Genomic DNA, 21,154 nt, shown 5'->3' with positions numbered 1-21,154 from the left:
TCACTGGACTGTTAAACAAAGGGCCAAATTGAATCTTGAGGATGAGGATTCAAATATTTTGCAAGTGACAATATATTTTACTGAGACTCTGAACCATGAATAGAAAACAGAATACAGCAAAGGGTTCAAAGCGGAGTTCATATATAAAACAAAAGTAAACACAGTCCAAACCATTGATGAAGATGTCATGCTTTCAACACATAAAGAACTTATATAGTATGGTATCCAACAAGCAAGATACACAAAAATTATAGTGCCTAGTTTTTTAGCTGCTTTGGTGTGAGAAGAACCTGATATTTCTGTTCTTCGTTTTTGGGAGGCACCATCACTAATAGCTCTGATAGTTTTGGCTTGATTTCGGGCCACATTAAAAATGAAAGCATACAATATCACTATAACTGAACAAGGCATTACAAATGAAACCACAAGGTCAAAAATCACCCAGGAATGTTGTATCACTAGAAGACACTCACCATGGCATGTTTCATATAGCTGTGTTGGAATAAGATGGTCATTATAGTAATATAAGATAACATCATAAAGCAGACAGGAAGACCAGCCCAGAATTATGCACATAGACATTTTACAATTTGTGACTCTACTGGTATAAAGCAGGGGGTCGCAGACAGCTATGTACCGATCCACTGCAATTAAAACCAGACTAAACACAGATGCCAGCACTGAGAGATAACAGAACAGTGGGAAAATAATGCATGCAATTTTTCCATAATACCAACAGGAGTCTATGAGTTGCAGTATATTCACAGGCATAACAATCAGTCCCACTAGAAGATCAGCCACAGACAGAGAGAGGATGAGCAGGTTGGTTGGAGTGTGGAGCTGCTTGAAATGAGAAATGGATATGATCACCAGCAGGTTCAGAAACACAGTGCACACAGATATACATGAGAGAAAGATGAATACAAATATAAAACCAGGGCCTCCATGGACCTCCTTTCTGCAAGAAGCATTGTTGTCAGGAAAGCAGTACTGAACTGTGATGTTTTGTCTGTAGTCTGTGTTATCCATTCAAAACTGACACAGATTTGCCAGTTGAGAGTGATCCTGCTGGATCGTCCACCAATCCTGAGCTGGGTGATTTGGGGTTTTACCATGTCTGTTTATACCTAAATATGAATCCTCCCACTAACATGTGAATGGCTGGTTTGTATCATGTGATATTAAACAATACACCATAACTTACACTGACAGCCAAAATAGGCAAAGACCTATTTTATTATTTATTATATTATATTGATCAGTTCTATTACTGATACTGCACTAAAATTAAATAATTTGCTAGTATGGGCCACGGCGTAGTTTGGAATGGGGGAGGCAAACTCAGAGGAATTTGGGATGGAGTTTGGAGCAGCACAATTAGAAGTTTTAAGTTTATAAAAGGAGAGGAGAGGAGATCGAAGTGGGATCAACTTGATTGTCACAGAGATTACGTGAGGTTGAAGGGTATAAACAGGCCTTGGGGGAGGAGCGTGGGCGTGGCCCAACTCCCAAAATTCTGTTATACACCACTGTTTTTCTTGTGAAATTCCCAGTAAGTTTGATGTGTCACATGACCCTCTTCCCATTGAAAAAAGAAAAGTTGGATCCAAAATGGCCACAATGGTCACCACCCATCTTGAAAAGCTTTCCCACTCCCATATACGAATGGACCACAAACAGGAAGTTAATATCACCAACCATTCCAATTTTATTAAGGTGTATCCATATAAATGGCCCACCCTGTAGTATAACCCCAATTTACCTGGAGCAATAATCCATATCTCTCTACTAAACCGCTATGCCAAGGGATGTCTCAAATAAGCTTAAACCTGGACAGAGTAATTGATGCAGAGGCTTATACTGGTGTTTTAGACAGACATATGATGCCATCAAAATGTTTACATATCTGTTGCAGGAGGAAAAAAGTTCATGTAATACAACAGCATGGTTTCATAGAGTTTGAATGCTTAACGGGCCTGCCTGCTGTCACGTCCTGTGTTTGTTTTCCTCACCATGTGCTCATTTAGCACATGGCTCTGTTTATTCTTCTTGTCTCCGCCCTAGTCCCGCCTTAGCTCCGCCCTCTCGTCAGAGTCTCCTTTGTAGTCCTGCCCTCTCGTTATTGTCCCCAGGTGTTCTTTGTCAGTGCTCTCTGTATATATAATCCCTTTGTTTGAGTGCTCCCTTGTTGGTTTTTGTGTGTGTGTGTAGATGTGTTTCTATGTCAATTGTCTTACACATTGCCACCAGTTCACAGTTGTTTTGTTCTAGTTATGTTCATTTAAGTTCTAGTTTGTTTCCTTGTCTCCATGCTTGTGATTGTTCTCTGTTTGTTATGTTTGACTTGGTTTAGTTTAATTAAATATTCCTTGCGTGTACGTCTGCTTCCTGCCTCAATTGTGACAGAAGAACAGACCCACAACTATGGATGTAGCAAGGAACCCATGGGCCAGGTGTGCTATTAGGCGGACTCCCTTTAGCACTGATCCTGGCAAGCCAGTCGTGTATGTGCTGGAGACACAACCATCCTCCTTATCCCGACGGCATGGGAGTCGGCGGATGCAGGACTGCTTACTGCTGCTGCTTCAGTGTCTGCGGTGCCTTCAGCCACTCCTGCTTGAGAGAAAGCGGCGTCCCCTGCCGCTTCTGTTCCCATGCCGGCAGTGTCCCCTGCCGCTTCTGTTCCCATGCCGGAAGCGACCCCCGCCGCTTCTGTTCCCGTGATGGTGGCGACCGCTGCCGCTTCTGTTCCTGTGCCAGCGGTGTACCCCGGCCGCTTCTGAACCCGCGACTGTGGCCCCGGCCGCTTCTGCACCCGCGACTGTGGCCCCAGCCCCAAGGACTTCGAGGCCGATCCCTAGAGCTGTGCCCAGGCTGGCTTCTTGGACAGCCCCACAGACTTTGGCTAGTCCTGGGCACCCCCCTGTTTTGGTTCTCCTGTTTGTCCCTGTCCTGGTTCCTGTCTTTGTCCTCGTCCCTGTACCTGTGTCTGCCTTTGTCTCTGTCCCTGTCCCAGTCACCGTATTTGTCTGTCCCCGTAAACATCCTGGTCCCAGTTCCCTTGCCAAGTCCTGTCCAGTCCCTGTTTCTACCCAGTGTCTTGTCTCCTGTCTCCTCTCCTGCTTTATCTCAAGCTCAGTCTCCTGTCCATTCTCATGTCTCCACTCCTACCTTATCCCAAGTCCAGTCTAATGTTTCTGTTCCTCTCCATTCCAGTGTCTTGTCCCCTGTCTCTACTCCTGTCCAGTCCCAGTACTTGTCTCCTGTCTTGTCCTTAGTCCAGTCTCAGTACCCAGCCTCAGTCCCATCACCTGTCCTGTCTCCATTTCCGTCCAGTGTTCCATCCAATGTCCAGCACCCTGTCTTGTCCTCCATCCAGTCACATGTGCCTGCTCCTGTACTGGCCCCCGTCCATTCTCTTGTTTCTAGTCTTGTTCGTTCCCCTCTTCAGTCCAGTGCTTTGTCACCTGTCTCTAGCTCTGTCTTGTCTCCGTTTCAGTCTCCAGTTCAGTCTCCGTTTCTGTCCTCTGTCTTGTCCCAAGTCCCATCTCCTGTTTATAGCCCTGTCCAGTGTTCGTTTCAGTCTAGTCTCTTGTCCTCAGTTCAATCTCCCTTCCAGTCCTTGTTCCACTATGGTGTTCAATCTCCTGTTTCTGCCCCTGTCCTTAGTCAGTCTCCATTCTAGTCGCGTGTCTTGTCTCTTATCTATTCCCCTGTTTGGTCTCAAGTTTCGTCTCCAGTTGCTCCCCTTTGTCAGTCTCCTGTCCTGTCTAGAGTCCAGTCTCCTGTTTGCGGTCCTGTCAAGTCCACAGCTCCATTTCCTCTGTCTGTTCCTGTCTTATCCTGAGTCCTGTCTCCAGTTGGTTTCTTGTCTTGTTTCCCTTGCTCCTCTCCTGCGCCAGCTCTTGGGGGTTCTAGGTTTACGCACCCTGGGAGTTGCGCGTTTTGTAGGGGGCATCTGTCATGTCGTGTTTGTTTTCCTCACCATGTGCTCATTTAGCTCATGGCTCTGTTTGTTCTGCCTGTCTCTGCCCTAGTCCCACCTTAGCTCCACCCTCTCAACAGAGTCTCCTTTGTAGTCCTGCCCTCTCGTTATTGTCCCCAGGTTTTCCTTGTCAGTGCTCTCTGTGTATATATAGTTCCTTTGTTTCAGTGTTCCCTTGTTGGTTCTTGTGTGTAGATGTTTGTGTCAATTGTCTTACACATTGCCACCAGTTCAGTTATGTTCCTGTTCTAGTTATGTTCAGTTCTAGTTTGTTTCCTTGTCTTTGTTCCATGTTTGTTATGTTTGACTTGGTTTAGTTTAATTAAATATTCCTTGAGTGTATGTCCGCTTCCTGCCTCAACTGTGACACCTTCATGGTACATTATCTATGGTACATTATGTAGAGGAGTCTCAGTAAACTCAGCTCAAGTCTTGTACAGAGCAAGACAAGGCAAAAATTCCACTTACAAAATTTCAAAGTAGGTATCTTCAAATCTCAAATGAATGAAATACAATTAAAAAATGTGATGCTTTTGAGTGTGTTGCAGGTTCACTCATTTATTATCTGTAACTGCATATTCAGTTCAGGGTGGCCGTGGGTCCAGAGCCTACCTGGAATCATTGGGTGCAAACAAGGAATACACACTGGAGGGGGCGCTAGTTTTTCACAGGGCAACACACACAGTTACTCACACCTACGGACACTTTTGAGTCACCAATCCACCTACCAACGTGTGTTTTTGGACCATGGGAGGAAACTGGAGCACCAGGAGAAAACCCACGCAGACACAGGGAGAACACACCACACTCCTCACAGTCAACCAGAGCCGGGCTTGAACCCACAACCTCCAAGTCCCTGGAGCTTAAACACTAAAAACAGTTACTTTGCATTTTTTGGTTAAAACTCAAGTGACTTTTTTTTTATTACATTTTAAGAAAGTGTTTTCATGGTTTTCTTGTAATGTGGTTAATGCTTGACACCTAAGTAGTTCAAATATATTTATGATTTTGTTGATCACTTATTTGGTGTGGGTTTTACTAGGGTGACCAGATCTGAAATGGTGAAAAAGAGGATACGTCTCTGGGGAGGTGGGGTTATCGACTTATAACGGTAGCTCAGACTGTCTAATCTGAAGATTTTAGGCTACTTCACCATGCCCCCTTCTCACTCAAGCAAATCAAACGGAGTAGGGGAGGGCGGGACTAGTTTGTGAACGAAACACTTCTCGAAATTCTATGTAAGCTCTAGAAAAACAAAATCCTGGACGTTTGTGAAATTCCGCCCGGACATTTTTTTTAAGTCTAAAAAAGAGGACATATGGTCACCCTAGTTTTACTGTTATGTTTTATTCTTAAATTTTACTTGGCGAATTCCACTTTAAGATCTGGTCCTGAATAGCAGACTACTGAGTCTTTGCTTTGCTTTGATGTTGACATTCAGGAAATATATGTAACAACACATTCTAGGGGAAGTCCTAACCCATGTCTTGAACGGTGTGAAGCATCTGGTGCTTTACTTCAGCTACAAGCTCAGCTCTGTAAATCTCCACACCGCTCTGGAACGAGAAACCATGGCCATTAAGTGAGCCATCAAATATGTGATTTTTTCATTGAAAATTAAGCCATTCATTTTAACCACTGATCATATATATTTAGCCAAAGCCAATATTTCAACACTTGAGTGGCTCATTATTTATTTATTTTTTTATGTAAGTATACATTTAATTATCTCTTTTATTTTTTATTTTTTTGTGAACATTACTGCCCAGGGGCTGCACAATATATGTAAGGCATGAATGACACACACAGAAATATAATGCAACCAACAATCTAAAGTAAAGCCAAATATATATATATATATATATATATATATATATATACACAAGACACATGTCTATAATATGAGGAATATATTGCAGCTTCATTCATTATTTCATGAAGATACATGGGGATACATTATTAAGTGGTGTAGCTTCAGGCTTAAGCCAGCAACTTATGAACAGTATGATAAAAACTGATATGTTTACTGCTGGTAAACGGACAATTTGTTATGCAATTATAAATATAGTTCTTGTAAATGTTTAGACACAGAACCTGACTCTTCAAAAAAGTATTTCTTCAGAGAAATACAACAATACATTATGCAGTGGATTAAAAAATGAATAATAAATAACTAAATAAATATATAAATATATACTGTTTCAATCTATTTTAAGTGCTAGATTACACTACTTGTGTCATGCCCTAGTCCTGTCTTCTGTTGTTTTTTCTGCTCACTTAGCACATGGCTCTTTGTTGTTGTTTCTCTCTTTGCCCTTGTCCCACCTTAGCTCCACTCTCTCTTTGTGCCTCTTTTGTAATCCTGCCCCCTCGTTATCTATCCTAGGTGTTCCTTGTCGGTGGTGTTCATTTAAGTTCCCTTGTCGCTGTGCCTCTTTGTTGGACATTCCATTGTTTTGCACAAGTCTGTCTGGTTCGTCTGTTTGTACCTCTCTCTCGTCTGTTTCCCTTGTTCTGTGTTGGGTTTGTTTAGCTCTCTAGTGAGCCTGTCCCAGTTGGTCTGTTTAGCTCTCTAGTCTGTCTGTATTCCTCTTTAGTCTGTTTGCTCCATGGTACCTTTTCTAGTCTGTATGTATTCCTAGTCTGTTAGTGTTTCTCTCTCTCTCTCTCATCTGTTTATCTTCTGTTTTAGTAAACGTCAAATATTCTACAAGTTATAATATACTTCACTGATGCCCTGAACCATGAATAAAAAACAGAATACAATAGTGGGTTCACAGAGGAGTTAATATAAAATAGCCATGTAAACAGTCCAAACCACTGATGAAGTAGTTAAGCTTTCAGCTGACAGAGAACTTAAATAATATAGTATCCAGTTAGCAACATAAGCAAAAATTACAGTTCCTAATTTTTTGGCATCTTTTGTCTGAAACCTTGGCTTCATTTTTGTGGCAGGCAGCATTGGTTACAGCTCTGACAGCTTTAGCTTGATGTCTAGCAACCTTAAAAATCAATCCATACAAGATCAGTATAATAGAGCAAGGGGTTAGAAATGAAACCACAAGGTCATTAATTACCCAGGAATATTTTACGACCAGAACACACTCTCTGTAGCATGTAGTGTATAGGTGATCTGGGACAAGATGGTCATTGTAATACAAAATAATTATATCATACAGACAGAAAGACTAGCATATGATTATACATACAGACATTTTACAGAAAGTGACTTTAATGGGATAAAGCAGGCCGTCACACACAGCAATGTACCAATCTACTGCAATTAAAACCAGGCTAAAGACAGATGCCAACACTGAGAGAGAACTGACCAGTGCATATATCAGTGCAATAGAGCATATCAGTTTCCTAAGATACCAACATGAGTCTATCAGTTGCATTATAATCACAATCATAACAAACAGTCCGACTACAAGATCAGCTACAGCCAGAGAGAGGATGATCAAAAACATAAAATTATTTACATTCATTGTGTTACTATTGTTACAGCCTGCCCCAAAAACACAAGTTGCAGGTGAATTTGTGACTCAAAAGTGTCCATAGATGTGAGTGTGTGTTGCCCTGTGAAGGATTGGCGCACCTTCCAGGGTGTGTTTCTGCCTTGCACCCAGTGATTCCATGTGATCTCCAGACCCACCATGGCTCTGAATGGTTGCAGACAATGACTTTTACAACATTAATTTATAATAGGATTTTTATGCATTGAAAATCTTTACAGGAAATGAAACAATTAAAAATATTTTAGAATGTTAATTTATATCAGATTCTGTATCTGAAATCCTAGAATATGCTATACATCACAGGTTTTTAAGTCCAGAAATAGAAGTCACTGGGATATCCTAGTGTATGTGATAAGATCAATTAGAATGTGAAATAATAATAATAATAATAATAATAATAATAATAATAACATAAAAAGGCCAAAAATGGCATCAGCTGAAGTCTTATGTTAGATTATTCATTCATTCATTCATTATCTGTAACCGCTTATCCAATTCAGGGTTTATGTTAGATTAATGAAATTATATTTAATTGTAGTCAAAGTATGTCCACAGTGCTGTGTAGTAAAGTATTAAACATATGGATGTGAAGGTGGAAAATGCCTGATTATGGTCTCAGCTCTGTTTAAAATGCAAATTAAGTAGCAATTCACTTCATTTACTAGTGACAAATGTGTATTAATGTGATATTATTATGGTATGGGTTGTATTTATCAATTCCTTTTGATACAAAAATAATGAATTAAATGAATAACAACATGAATTAAACCCTAATACCCAAAAAGGTACTGTAGACTTACTGATTTGTAAAACAAAGGGCCAAACTGAATCCTGAGGATGAGGTTTCAAATATTTTGCAAGTGACAATATATTTTACTGAGACCCTAAACCATGAATAGAAAACAGAATACAGCAAAGGGTTCAAAGCGGAGTTCATATATAAAACAAAAGTAAACACAGTCCAAACCACTGATGAAGATGTCAAGCTTTCAACACATAAAGAGCTTAAATAGTATGGTATCCAACAAGCAAGATACACAAAAATTATAGTGCCTAGTTTTTTAGCTGCTTTGGTGTGAGAAGAACCTGATATTTTGGTCCCTTGCATTTGGGAGGCACAATTGTTAATAGCTCTGACAGTTTTGGCTTGATTTCGGGCCACATTAAATATGAACGCATACAATATCACTATAACCGAGCAAGGCATTACAAATATAAGCACAAGATCAATCATTATCCAGGAATGTTGTATCACTAGAAGACACTCACCATAGCATGTTTCATATAGCTGTGTTGGAATGAGATGGTCATTATAGTAACATAAAATAATATCATAGAGCAGACAGCAAGACCAGCCCAGAATTATGCATATAGACATTTTACAATTCGTGACTATGCTGGGATAAAGCAGGGGGTCGCAGACAGCTATGTATCGATCCACTGCAATTAAAACCAGACTAAACACAGATGCCAGCACTGAGAAATAACTGAATAGTGGGAAAATGATGCATGCTATTATTCCATAATACCAACAGGAGTCTATGAGTTGCAGTATATTCACAGGCATAACAATCAGTCCCACTAGAAGATCAGCCACAGACAGAGAGAGGATGAGCAGGTTGGTTGGAGTGTGGAGCTGCTTGAAGTGACAGATGGAGATGATCACCAGCAGGTTCAGAAACACAATGCACACAGATACACATGAGAGAACGATGAATACAAATATATAACCAGGGCCTCCATGGACTTCCTTTCTGCAAGAAGCATTGTTGTCAGGAAAGCAGTACTGAACTGTGATGTTTTGTCTGTAGTCTGTGTTATCCATTCAAAACTGACACAGATTTCCCAGTTGAGAGTGATCCTGCTGGATCGTCCACTAAACCTGAGCTGGGTAATTTGGGGTTTTACCATGTCTGTTTATACCTAAATATGAATCCTCCCACTAACATGTGTATGGCTCATTTGTATCATGTGATATTAAACAATACACCATAACTTACACTGACAGCCAAAATAGGCAAAGACCTGTTGTGTGTGTGTGTTCTTTAAGTGATATTATATTGATTAGTTCTATTTTTGATACTGCACTAAAATTATAATTTACCTTGAGCAACATTCCATATCTCTCTACTAAACCGTTATGCCAAGGGATGTCCCAAATAGGTTTAAACCTAAACAGAGTAATCAGATGCCTAACCAATTAAATGTGTAGAGAATATTTATTTACTAATCTTCAACTTCAAATAGAGATTTTCTTTAAATGTTTCATAATAATTCTGAAATTATTTTATAGCCAATCAAATTGCTATTCGTATGATTCCTGTAATTACAAGCTAAGTGCAAGACAAGTTTATTTATACAGAAACTTTCTTAATCATACAAAGTGTTTTACAAAGGGGAAAATACAAAGATAAATGTCCAACTGTCCAATCAGAGCGTTCATAAACATAATACAATATATCTATTGAGAGAGATCATTGATGCAAAGGCAATAAGGTCACAATACTACAATGAGAGCTATTATGTAGAATGAGATATTCACTACAGCAGTGAAGAAGTGGAATTTCTCACCTGTTGGAATTGACTGGCTGTTTTTGGGAAAATATGGACATTATTGTATACATGCCTAAAATGTAAATGTAAAGATAAAAACAGGCAATCAATACATTTACATATTAATACTGGCATTTGTGAAAGCATGGGGGCATCATTGCACATAGCATGTGTGATCTGCATACATGTGAAAGTACTATTGACGCAGAGGCTTATATTGGTGTTTTGGACAGACATATGCTGCAATCAAAAAGATTTTTCCAGGAATTACATATCTGTTGCAGGAGGACAAAGCCTGGCCTGACTGTTCATGCAATACAACAGCATGGGTTCATAGAGTTTGAATGCTTAACTGGCCTGCCTGCATGGTACATTATCTATGGAACATTATGTAGAGGAGACTCAGTAAACTCAGCTCAAGTCTTGTACAGAGCAAGACAAGGCAAAGTTCCACTTACAAAATTTCAAAAGTAGGTATCTTCAAATCTCAAATGAAGGAAATGAATGAAAATACAATTAAAAAATGTGACCCAGTGGTAAATGTGATGCTTTTGAGTGTGTTGCAGTTTCATTCATTTATTCATTCATTATTTGTAATCGCATATCCAGCTCAGGGTCTCAGTGGGTCCAGAGCCTACCTGGAATCATTGGGTGCAAGGCAGGAATACACCCTGGAGGGGGCGCCAGGCCTTCACAGGGCAACACACACTTTCACTCACACACACACACACCTACGGACACTTTGGAGTCGCCAATCCCCCTACCAATGTGTGTTTTTGGACCTTGGGAGGAAAACGGAGCACCAGGAGGAAACCCATGGGGACACAGGGAGAACACACCAAACTCCTCACAGACAGTCACACAGAGCGGGACTTGAACCGACAACCTTCAGGTCCCTGGAGCTGTGTGACTGCTGCGCCACCATGCTGCCCTATTTATTGATTGATTGATTGATTTATCTCATTGTTTTAAAGATTCCTGGGTGCCAAATATAACTGTGAGCCAAGAAAGTAAAATTACTGCCCACTGGGTGCAAAATGGTTATGAAGCATGAATGACACACACAGAAATATAACGCAACCAACAATCTAAATTAAAGCCCAATACATGTTGAGGAAAAAACACTAAAATCATTTGCTTTGCATTTTGTGGTTAAAACTCAAGTGAATTAAGTCATAGAATTCTGTTTTTATTACATTTTAAGAAAGTATTCTCATGGTTTTCTTGAAATGTGGTTAGTACTTAACACCTAAATATTTCAACTAAATTTATGATTTTGTTGATCACTTATTTTGATGTGGGTTTTACCATTATTTTTTATTCTTAAATTTTACTTGGTGAATTCCACTTTCAGATCTGATCCTGAATAGCAGAATACTAAGTCTTTCCTTTGCTCTGATGTTGACATTCTGGAAATATATGTAACAACACATTCTATGGGATGTCCTAACCCATGTCTTGAATGGTGGGAAGCATCTGGGAAGCACCAAAACATGAACCCTCCCACTAACACGTGAATGGCTCATATGAATCATCTGATATTAAACATTACATGACAACTTACAGTGACAGTCAGACATTGGTAAAAGGTGTGAATGTGTGTTTACTGTGAATATTTGTAGCTCCTGGGCTATAACTAATTTTGCACGAAGAATGCAACACATGTTTAATGGCAAATATAATAGTCCTCAGTAGTGGGATTTGACCAACATAGAGCTGGATACTTTTTGGGTATTTTGGAGTCAAATTTCTAATTTCTAATTTTTTGAGCTAGGAATTGTCTCATCACAGATACGGAGTAGAGACATTGTGATTCTCAATAGAACATTGCAGTTGCCTGATCTAAAGCCATGAGTCAATTAAAAGCAGCAAGGCACTGACTTTCTCACAACAATGGCAGAGTTGACTGATTGTTAGATACTTTGGTACCTGTAGAAAGGACACTGACTGGGCCAGTCATAGGACAACATATGGCCTGTGCCCAGTCACAGCAAACAATTACTTTATTTTTAAGTACATGAAAAGGCAGGACATAAATTAGTTTGTTATATAGACTTAAACCTGTATTTTTTTAATCACACATGTGCTTTACATGAAAATTAAATGGAACATAAATTTGTTCACACTAGTTCAGTCTGTAAATCCCATCATTTGAATTTATTTATTAAATGTAATATGATTTTCACTTATATTTCTGTGTAATGACAGACCCAATAGATGTGAAAGTTGCTTCATTAGCTATTCATTCATTGATTAACTTCATGCAAATTATGAGACACAGTACCCAATGATTTTAAGAGGAAATTAATGCACAAAGATAGAAAAATAATCTTTAAAAATGACTTAAATATGAAAAGGCCTACATTAAAATAAAAAGCTCAGGTTTTCAGGACCAGGGAAGAGAGCTGCCTCTATAATATTTTGAAGGAATATGAGAGGAGAAGAATATTAATTCACATTACACAGCACTAAATGACATCAGCTGATGATAATGTTAGACTGATGAAATAATGTTACATTTTAAAAACGGCCTGTCCAAAGTGGTGTACAGTATATTAAATGCTCTCTTATTATGAATGCTCACTATACAAAATTAATCTTGAAGACGAGGATTCTAATATTCTGCAAGTTACAATATACTTTACTGATGCTCTAAACCACACATAGAAAACAGAATACAGTAGTGGGTTTACAGAAGAGTTAATATATAATATCCAGGTAAACACTGGCCACACCATTGATGCAGTTGTCAAGCTTTCAGCTGAAAGATAATTTATGTTATAAGGTATACAGCATGCAAGATAAACAAAAATGATGGTGCCTAATTTTGTGGCTGCTTTAGTGTGAGAAGTGTTTGCTTTTTTTATATTTGATGCACCATTGATCACAGCCCTGATAGCTTTGGCTTGATGTCTCGCCACATTAAAAATCAAACTATACAACACCAGTATAACAGAGCAAGGAATTACAAATGAAACCACAAAATCAACAACTACCCAAGAATGTTTTACAACAAGAACACATTCACCGTAGCATGTAGTGTGAAGCTGTGCTGGAGTGAGATGGACATTAAAATACAAAATAATAATGTTATATATTAGGCAGGAAAACCAGCCCAGAGTTAGGCATATAGACATTTTACACACAGTGACTCTAGTGTGATAAAGCAAGGGGTCACACACAGCAATGTACCGATCTACTGCAATTAATACCAGACTAAATATAGATGCCACCATTGCAAGAAAACTGATCAGTGGAATCACAGAACATGCTATTTTACCAAGATACCAACAGGAATCCATCAGTTGCATTATATTCACAGGCATAACAAACATTCCCACTAGAAGATCAGCCACAGCCAGAGAGAGGATGATCAGGTTGGTTGGAGTGTGGAGCTGCTTGAAGTGAGAGATGGAGACGATCACCAGCAGATTCAGAAACACAGTGCACACAGATATACATGAGAGAACAACGAACAGAAATATATAAGCAGGGCCTGTCTGGACCTCCTTTCTGCAAGATGAGTTGTTGTCAGGAAAGCAATACTGAGCTGTGATGTTTTTATTGATTGTGTTATCCATTTGATACAGATACGTCTTCCTAGTAGCAGTGATCTGACTGTTATTCTGGAATACGGGACGGAGAGCTCTGCCTTTTGACATGCCCCTTTATACAACATAGGACCATCCTAGTGACCAATGAATGACTAGTTTGTATCACATACCTTGATATGTGATATTCAAGAGTAAATAGTTACTTACTGTGTGGGTGATATCAGAATAATACAGGGTATATTGGATTAGCTTTTAACGGATAGCATACAGTGGACTTTTATGCAAATTTGCAAACAAATAAATCTATCCATGGAATCATGGATCTTTATGGAGTTATGAAAATATAGTTATGGGGTTCTTAGTGAACCTAAGACTGCGATTATAAAGTCCCAGTTTGACACAAAGAAAGGGATGCAGGAAGCTGAAGCAACTCCTGACTACTGAACGTATTATTTAGAATCCCAAATTAAACAAGCCCTTCATGATCCAGTTAGATGCATTAAAGTAAGGTGAAGAAGCTGTCATAACGAAAGACCTGAGAGGGAGGGCTGGCCAGCACTTGACATCAGCCACAAACACATCCCTGCAGATTTATGCTAAGCCACTCTCAATAGAGAAGTGATTATGTATGTTTTATTTCTGTTGATTCTTTTAGGCAGCCTTGGCCTAATGTTTAGAGGACCAGGCTTGGTGATGGAAGTTTGCTGGATTGATTCCCAGGACCGATAGGAACATTCGTGGCTGAAGTACCATTGAGCAAGGCACTGAACCCCCAAAATACTCGCTGCTCTGGGTGTGTGTTCACAGCCCCTAGTGCACTAGTGTGTGTGTGTGTGTGTGTGTGTGTGCGTGTGTTTACTGCCACAGGTGGGTTAAATGCTGAACACACATTTTGTTGTACATCGTAAAAAGAGAAATAATTACACATTTGTTTTTGTTTTTATTGGATGAACAAAAGAAAATACCTAGTTTCAAAGGGGTTTACCACAACATAGGGTTGCGAACCGTCACGAAGAGTCCTGATGTATTCAGACAGATCATTTAGTATTTATGCCAAACAGCAACATGAAGATTAAATTGTTGCCCTCATGAACAAAATGTCAAAGATTCAACATTATGTGCAACCCTCACATATACAAACTAAAGGAATGTATTCGGTTTAGAGCCATGGTTCTAATTTAATTGATGATTTGCTGGACTCTGAAGAAAACACCAGGGTAGTGCCCATCTATATTTATACACAGAAAACCTTTTTAAAAAATGTTGTGTAAATGTACCAGATCATCTGATTGTTAACTGTACAGGTACGGGGAGACAAAAGCATGAACAAGGATACATAATGAGATGAGGTCCTGAAACTTGGTGAGTGGAGTGCAGCTGGGTACAACCTGGCACTGAATATCACTAAGACTAAAGAACTCATCCTGGACTTCCGGCGGAACACGACTGCTCCTGCCCCCTTACACATGAACGGTGAACGTGTGGAACAAGTGGAATCTTTCAAATTCCTTGGAGTTCTTATCTCTGCAGACCTCTCTTGGACAGTCAACACCTCTGCACTGGTTAAGAAGGCCCAGCAGCGGCTTCATTTCCTGAGGGTGCTCAGGAAGGAGCAACTACACCAGCGCCTGCTGGTGACCTTCTACCGCTCCACCATAGAGAGCCTACTGACCTATGCTGTGACAGTGTGGCACTCCAGCTGCACAGAAGCTGACCGAAAGGGGCTGCAGAGGGTGCCCAATACTGCAGGAAAAATCATTGGCTGCTCTCTGCCTTCCATAAACTCCATGTATAATTCTCGCTGTCTCAGTAGGGCCAGGAACATTCTGAAGGATAACACCCATCCTGGCTTCCACCTCCTTAACCTGTTGCCTTCTGGTAGGCGCTACAGGTCCATACTGGCCAAAACAAACAGACTCAGGGACAGCTTCTTTCCCAAAGCCATCACGTTGCTAAATGGAAATCTGCACTAACTGTCATTTACAGTGTCTCATCTGTTTTGTCTGTCCTATTTGTCTATAGGGTACTTATATGTTTAATTCTTGTCTGTGCACAGTAGCTTTTTTTTTTTTTTTTTTTTTTTTCACAGTAGTTTTTATTAGATAGTTCTAACTTTTCTATTTAAATATTGTACTGCGGGCACTTTTTTAAGGAGCAGATTCCAATTTTGTTGTACTATATATACTGTGTACGCTGTGTACAATAAAGGCTTTCTATTCTATTCTATAATGGGATGGGCACATTGCTGGTCTTCCAACATTTGCTAGTACAGACCACATCTGTGGGGAGGTGAACTCAGAAGTCTTTGAGGAGGAGTTCCGGGTGGCTTATGAATGCATATGAAGCCAGACCCCATTGGATAAACTAATACAAGAAAAGGGTGGAGACGGGGTGGGCGTGGGAGCAAGCTTGTCCGACGTGGAAATGACTTGAATTGGTGGGGTTTATATAGGCATGAGAGGAGAAGTTCGGGCGTGGTCCTGCTCCCAAAATTATGTTATTACATAACTTCAATTAGAGTAAAACCAAATAACATTATTCCAGTACGTGTGATATTCTGTGTATGAATGTGCTGGTTTAACTTTTTTCAAATCTCTCCTCATGGCAGTCTATATTATTTGAGGCTATCATTCAGTACTTAGTTTTACCAGTTAATAAATGATCATTTCAAATAATGTGTGCTGTTGACTAATTTAACAAATACATGCAATCACGGAGAATCTTAACAAAACACTGTTCTTCAAACTCAATCACACCTACTAATTTATAGAAAAAAAAGTATATTTCTTACTACTACATTTCTACTTTTCTTGCTGATAATAACTGATGATAACTGATAAGCTGATGATAACTGATAATGCACATTAATAAACAATTCTATAAAAATAGATCAGTATTGTCACGGTTCACGGGCAGACTGACGGAGGCGGACGCACTTGCTAACACACAATGAGTTTATTTTAACAAAAAAATAACCAAAACAGACTTTAAACAAAAAGGAAAACAGGCTAAACTAGACTCTGAGACATAAGCAGGGTAAACGGGGACAGACGGAAAACAAAGCGAAACGCTGACAGAGGAAACGTACACAAACGGACTTTCAGGGCAAACACGAAGTTAGAAAACAACAAGAGTAGGGATATAAACAAAACGACTTGACACGAAGAAGGAAGGAAGGCAACAACGCGACTGGGACACAGAACGAAACGAAACGACACGACTTGACTGGAACAGAGCTAAACAACAATACAAAATGAAGTGAAACGTGAACGGTGAAATGAGAAATGAACGACAAACAGGACACGAGACAAGAGGGCTTAAATACAGACACAAACGAGACACACCTGGACAGATAACGAGGACGGGATAACATGACACGGACGAGGAGGCGGAACAAAGGCGGAGACAAGGATATAAACAAAACATAGCCATGTGCGAATAAAGCACATGGCGGGGACAACAGACTGACAGGACGAAGGCGTGACAGATGCCCCCCCCCAAGAACGCGCAACTCCCGGGCGCGTACTCCTAAACCCCCCAGGAGCTGGCACTGGAGAGGGCACGGAAAACAAGACAGGACAACAAACCAACGGGTGACAGGACTCAGGACAGGACGGGAACAGACACAGGAGCTGGGGACACGACAGGACCGAATATACGAGACGGGACATGGGACATAACAGGTGACTGACAAAGGGGGGCCACAAGAGACGAGAACGGACTGGACAGGACAGGAGTGGACACATGGGAATTGACGGGAGACTGGACTGGAGACAAGACAGGGGACTGAACGTGGGACGGATACGGAGACTGGACACGTTTGGGGACAGAAGACTGGACATGGACAGGTGACAGAACAGGGGAATTGACGGGAGACTGGACTGGAGACAAGACAGGGGACTGAACGTGGGACGGATACGGAGACTGGACACGTTTGGGGACAGAAGACTGGACATGGACAGGTGACAGAACAGGGGACTGGAATGGAGACGGGACTGATGACAGGACTGGGTGCTGGGAATAGACGGGAGCAGAGACTGGTGACGAGACAGGGGACACAACACTGGACAGGATAGGAACATTAGACTGGACAGGGGTATGTGACTGGACAGGTGACATGACACTAGACTGAAACGGAGACGGGACTGGAGACTGAACGCGGGATGGATATGGTGACTTGACATGGTTGGGGACAGTGGACTGGACAGGAGACGGGACATAGGGTTGAAATGGGGCCTGGACAGGACTAACAGGGGACTGGACAGGGGACTGGAATGGAGATAGGACCGAGGGTGACTGGAGAGGAGACGAGACTTGAGACTGGACAGGGGGTTGAAACATAGACTGGACAGGGCTGACAGGGGACTGGACAGGACTCACAGGAAACTGGACTGGACTAGGTAGGGGAACAGGGACCAAGACATTCAGGGGGACAGACACAAACACAGTGACAGGGACCGGGACAGACACAAAGGCAGACACGGGTACAGGGACAAGGACAGAGACGGGAACCAGGACTGGGACAGACAAGGGAACCAAAGTAACAGGTGGATGCCCAGGACTGGCAAAAGTTTGTGGGGCAGACTGAGAAGCCAGCCTGGGCACAACCCTAGGGATTGGCCCCGAGGTCCTTCGGGCCGACCTACGGACTTGACCCGGAGCGGCCGGGGCCACAGTCACGGGGGCCGGAACGGCCTTAGCCACAGTCACGGGGGCAGAGACGGCCTTAGCCACAGTCACGGGGGCAGAAACGGCCTTAGCCACAGTCACGGGGGCAGAAACGGCCTTAGCCACAGTCACGGGAGCAGGAGAGGCCTTAGCCACAGTCACGGGGGCAGGAGAGGCCTTAGCCACAGTCACGGGGGCAGGAGAGGCCTTAGCCACAGTCACGGGGGCAGGAGAGGCCGTAGCCACAGTCACGGGGGCAGGAGAGGCCGTAGCCACAGTCACGGGGGCAGGAGCGGCCGTAGCCACAGTCACGGGGACAGGAGCGGCCGTAGCCACAGTCACGGGGACAGGAGCGGCCGTAGCCACAGTCACGGGGACAGGAGCGGCTGAGGGAGCCGCCTTCACGAAGACAGAAGCGGCGGGTGCCACCATCACGAAGACAGGAGGCCCTGCAGCGACGTCCACGGAGGCAGGGGAACCTGCGACGTCATCTACAGAGGCAGGGGAACCTGCGACGTCGTCCACGGAGCCAGGGGAACCTGCGACGTCGTCCACGGAGCCAGGGGAACCTGCGACGTCGTCCACGGAGCCAGGGGAACATAAACAAAACATAGCCATGTGCGAATAAAGCACATGGCGGGGACAACAGACTGACAGGACGAAGGCGTGACAGATGCCCCCCCCAAGAACGCGCAACTCCCGGGCGCGTACTCCTAAACCCCCCAGGAGCTGGCACTGGAGAGGGCACGGAAAACAAGACAGGACAACAAACCAACGGGTGACAGGACTCAGGACAGGAAGGGGAAACAGACACAGGAGCTGGGGACACGACAGGACCGAATATACGAGACGGGACATGGGACATGACAGGTGACTGACAAAGGGGGGCCACAAGAGACGAGAACGGACTGGACAGGACAGGAGTGGACACATGGGAATTGACGGGAGACTGGACTGGAGACAAGACAGGGGACTGAACGTGGGACGGATACGGAGACTGGACACGTTTGGGGACAGAAGACTGGACATGGACAGGTGACAGAACAGGGGAATTGACGGGAGACTGGACTGGAGACAAGACAGGGGACTGAACGTGGGACGGATACGGAGACTGGACACGTTTGGGGACAGAAGACTGGACATGGACAGGTGACAGAACAGGGGACTGGAATGGAGACGGGACTGATGACAGGACTGGGTGCTGGGAATAGACGGGAGCAGAGACTGGTGACGAGACAGGGGACACAACACTGGACAGGATAGGAACATTAGACTGGACAGGGGTATGTGACTGGACAGGTGACATGACACTAGACTGAAACGGAGACGGGACTGGAGACTGAACGCGGGATGGATATGGTGACTTGACATGGTTGGGGACAGTGGACTGGACAGGAGACGGGACATAGGGTTGAAATGGGGCCTGGACAGGACTAACAGGGGACTGGACATGTTTGGGGACAGAAGACTGGACATGGGCAGGTGACAGGACAGGGGACTGGAATGGAGATAGGACCGAGGGTGACTAGAGAGGAGACGAGACTTGAGACTGGACAGGGGGTTGAAACATAGACTGGACAGGGCTGACAGGGGACTGGACAGGACTCACAGGAAACTGGACTGGACTAGGTAGGGGAACAGGGACCAAGACATTCAGGGGGACAGACACAAACACAGTGACAGGGACCGGGACAGACACAAAGGCAGACACGGGTACAGGGACAAGGACAGAGACGGGAACCAGGACTGGGACAGACAAGGGAACCAAAGTAACAGGTGGATGCCCAGGACTGGCAAAAGTTTGTGGGGCAGACTGAGAAGCCAGCCTGGGCACAACCCTAGGGATTGGCCCCGAGGTCCTTCGGGCCGACCTACGGACTTGACCTGGAGCGGCCGGGGCCACAGTCACGGGGGCCGGAACGGCCTTAGCCACAGTCACGGGGGCAGAAACGGCCTTAGCCACAGTCACGGGGGCAGAAACGGCCTTAGCCACAGTCACGGGGGCAGGAGAGGCCTTAGCCACAGTCACGGGGGCAGGAGAGGCCGTAGCCACAGTCACGGGGGCAGGAGAGGCCGTAGCCACAGTCACGGGGGCAGGAGAGGCCGTAGCCACAGTCACGGGGGCAGGAGCGGCCGTAGCCACAGTCACGGGGACAGGAGCGGCCGTAGCCACAGTCACGGGGACAGGAGCGGCCGTAGCCACAGTCACGGGGACAGGAGCGGCCGTAGCCACAGTCACGGGGACAGGAGCGGCCGTAGCCACAGTCACGGGGACAGGAGCGGCTGAGGGAGCCGCCTTCACGAAGACAGAAGCGGCGGGTGCCACCATCACGAAGACAGGAGGCCCTGCAGCGACGTCCACGGAGGCAGGGGAACCTGCGACGTCATCTACAGAGGCAGGGGAACCTGCGACGTCCTCCACGGAGCCAGGGGAACCTGCGACGTCGTCCACGGAGCCAGGGGAACCTGCGACGTCGTCCACGGAGCCAGGGGAACCTGCGACGTCGTCCACGGAGCCAGGGGAACCTGCGACGTCGTCCACGGAGCCAGGGGAACCTGCGACATCGTCCACGGAAACTGGAGAAAGTGCGACGACGTCCACGGAGGCAGATGAATCTGCGACGTCGTCCATGGAGACTGGAGAAAGCGGAGCGGCCGTTGGCGACACGCTCTCGGAGACAGGCGCGGCCGTTGGCGACGCGCTCTCGGAGACAGGCGCGGCCGTCGGCGAAGCGCTCTCGGGGACAGGCGCGGCCGTCGGCGAAGCGCTCTCGGGGACAGGCGCGGCCGTTGGCGAAGCGCTCTCGGGGACAGGCGCGGCCGTTGGCGAAGCGCTCTCGGGGACAGGCGCGGCCGTTGGCAAAGCGCTCTCGGGG

General features: G+C 44.0%; 2 protein-coding genes across 2 annotated transcripts; both read right to left on the bottom strand.

Annotated features, from left to right (window-relative positions):
* Positions 1-1,029, bottom strand: LOC136674455 (trace amine-associated receptor 13c-like). Its single transcript, XM_066650460.1, has one exon. It carries the CDS (start codon positions 1,027-1,029, stop codon positions 1-3), a length of 1,029 nt encoding a protein of 342 aa, XP_066506557.1.
* Positions 1,030-3,753: 2,724 nt separating this feature from the next.
* LOC136674454 (trace amine-associated receptor 6-like) lies at positions 3,754-13,718 on the bottom strand. Its single transcript, XM_066650459.1, has 2 exons — positions 12,935-13,718; positions 3,754-3,929 (listed from the first exon to the last, which is right to left on the bottom strand). Exons 1-2 carry the CDS (start codon positions 13,716-13,718, stop codon positions 3,754-3,756), a joined length of 960 nt encoding a protein of 319 aa, XP_066506556.1.
* Between the last annotated feature and the right edge of the window lie 7,436 nt (positions 13,719-21,154).

This window comes from Hoplias malabaricus, chromosome 18, assembly GCF_029633855.1.
Source record: "Hoplias malabaricus isolate fHopMal1 chromosome 18, fHopMal1.hap1, whole genome shotgun sequence".
Lineage (NCBI taxonomy): Eukaryota > Metazoa > Chordata > Actinopteri > Characiformes > Erythrinidae > Hoplias > Hoplias malabaricus.
This window is presented reverse-complemented; position numbering and strand designations above follow the sequence as displayed.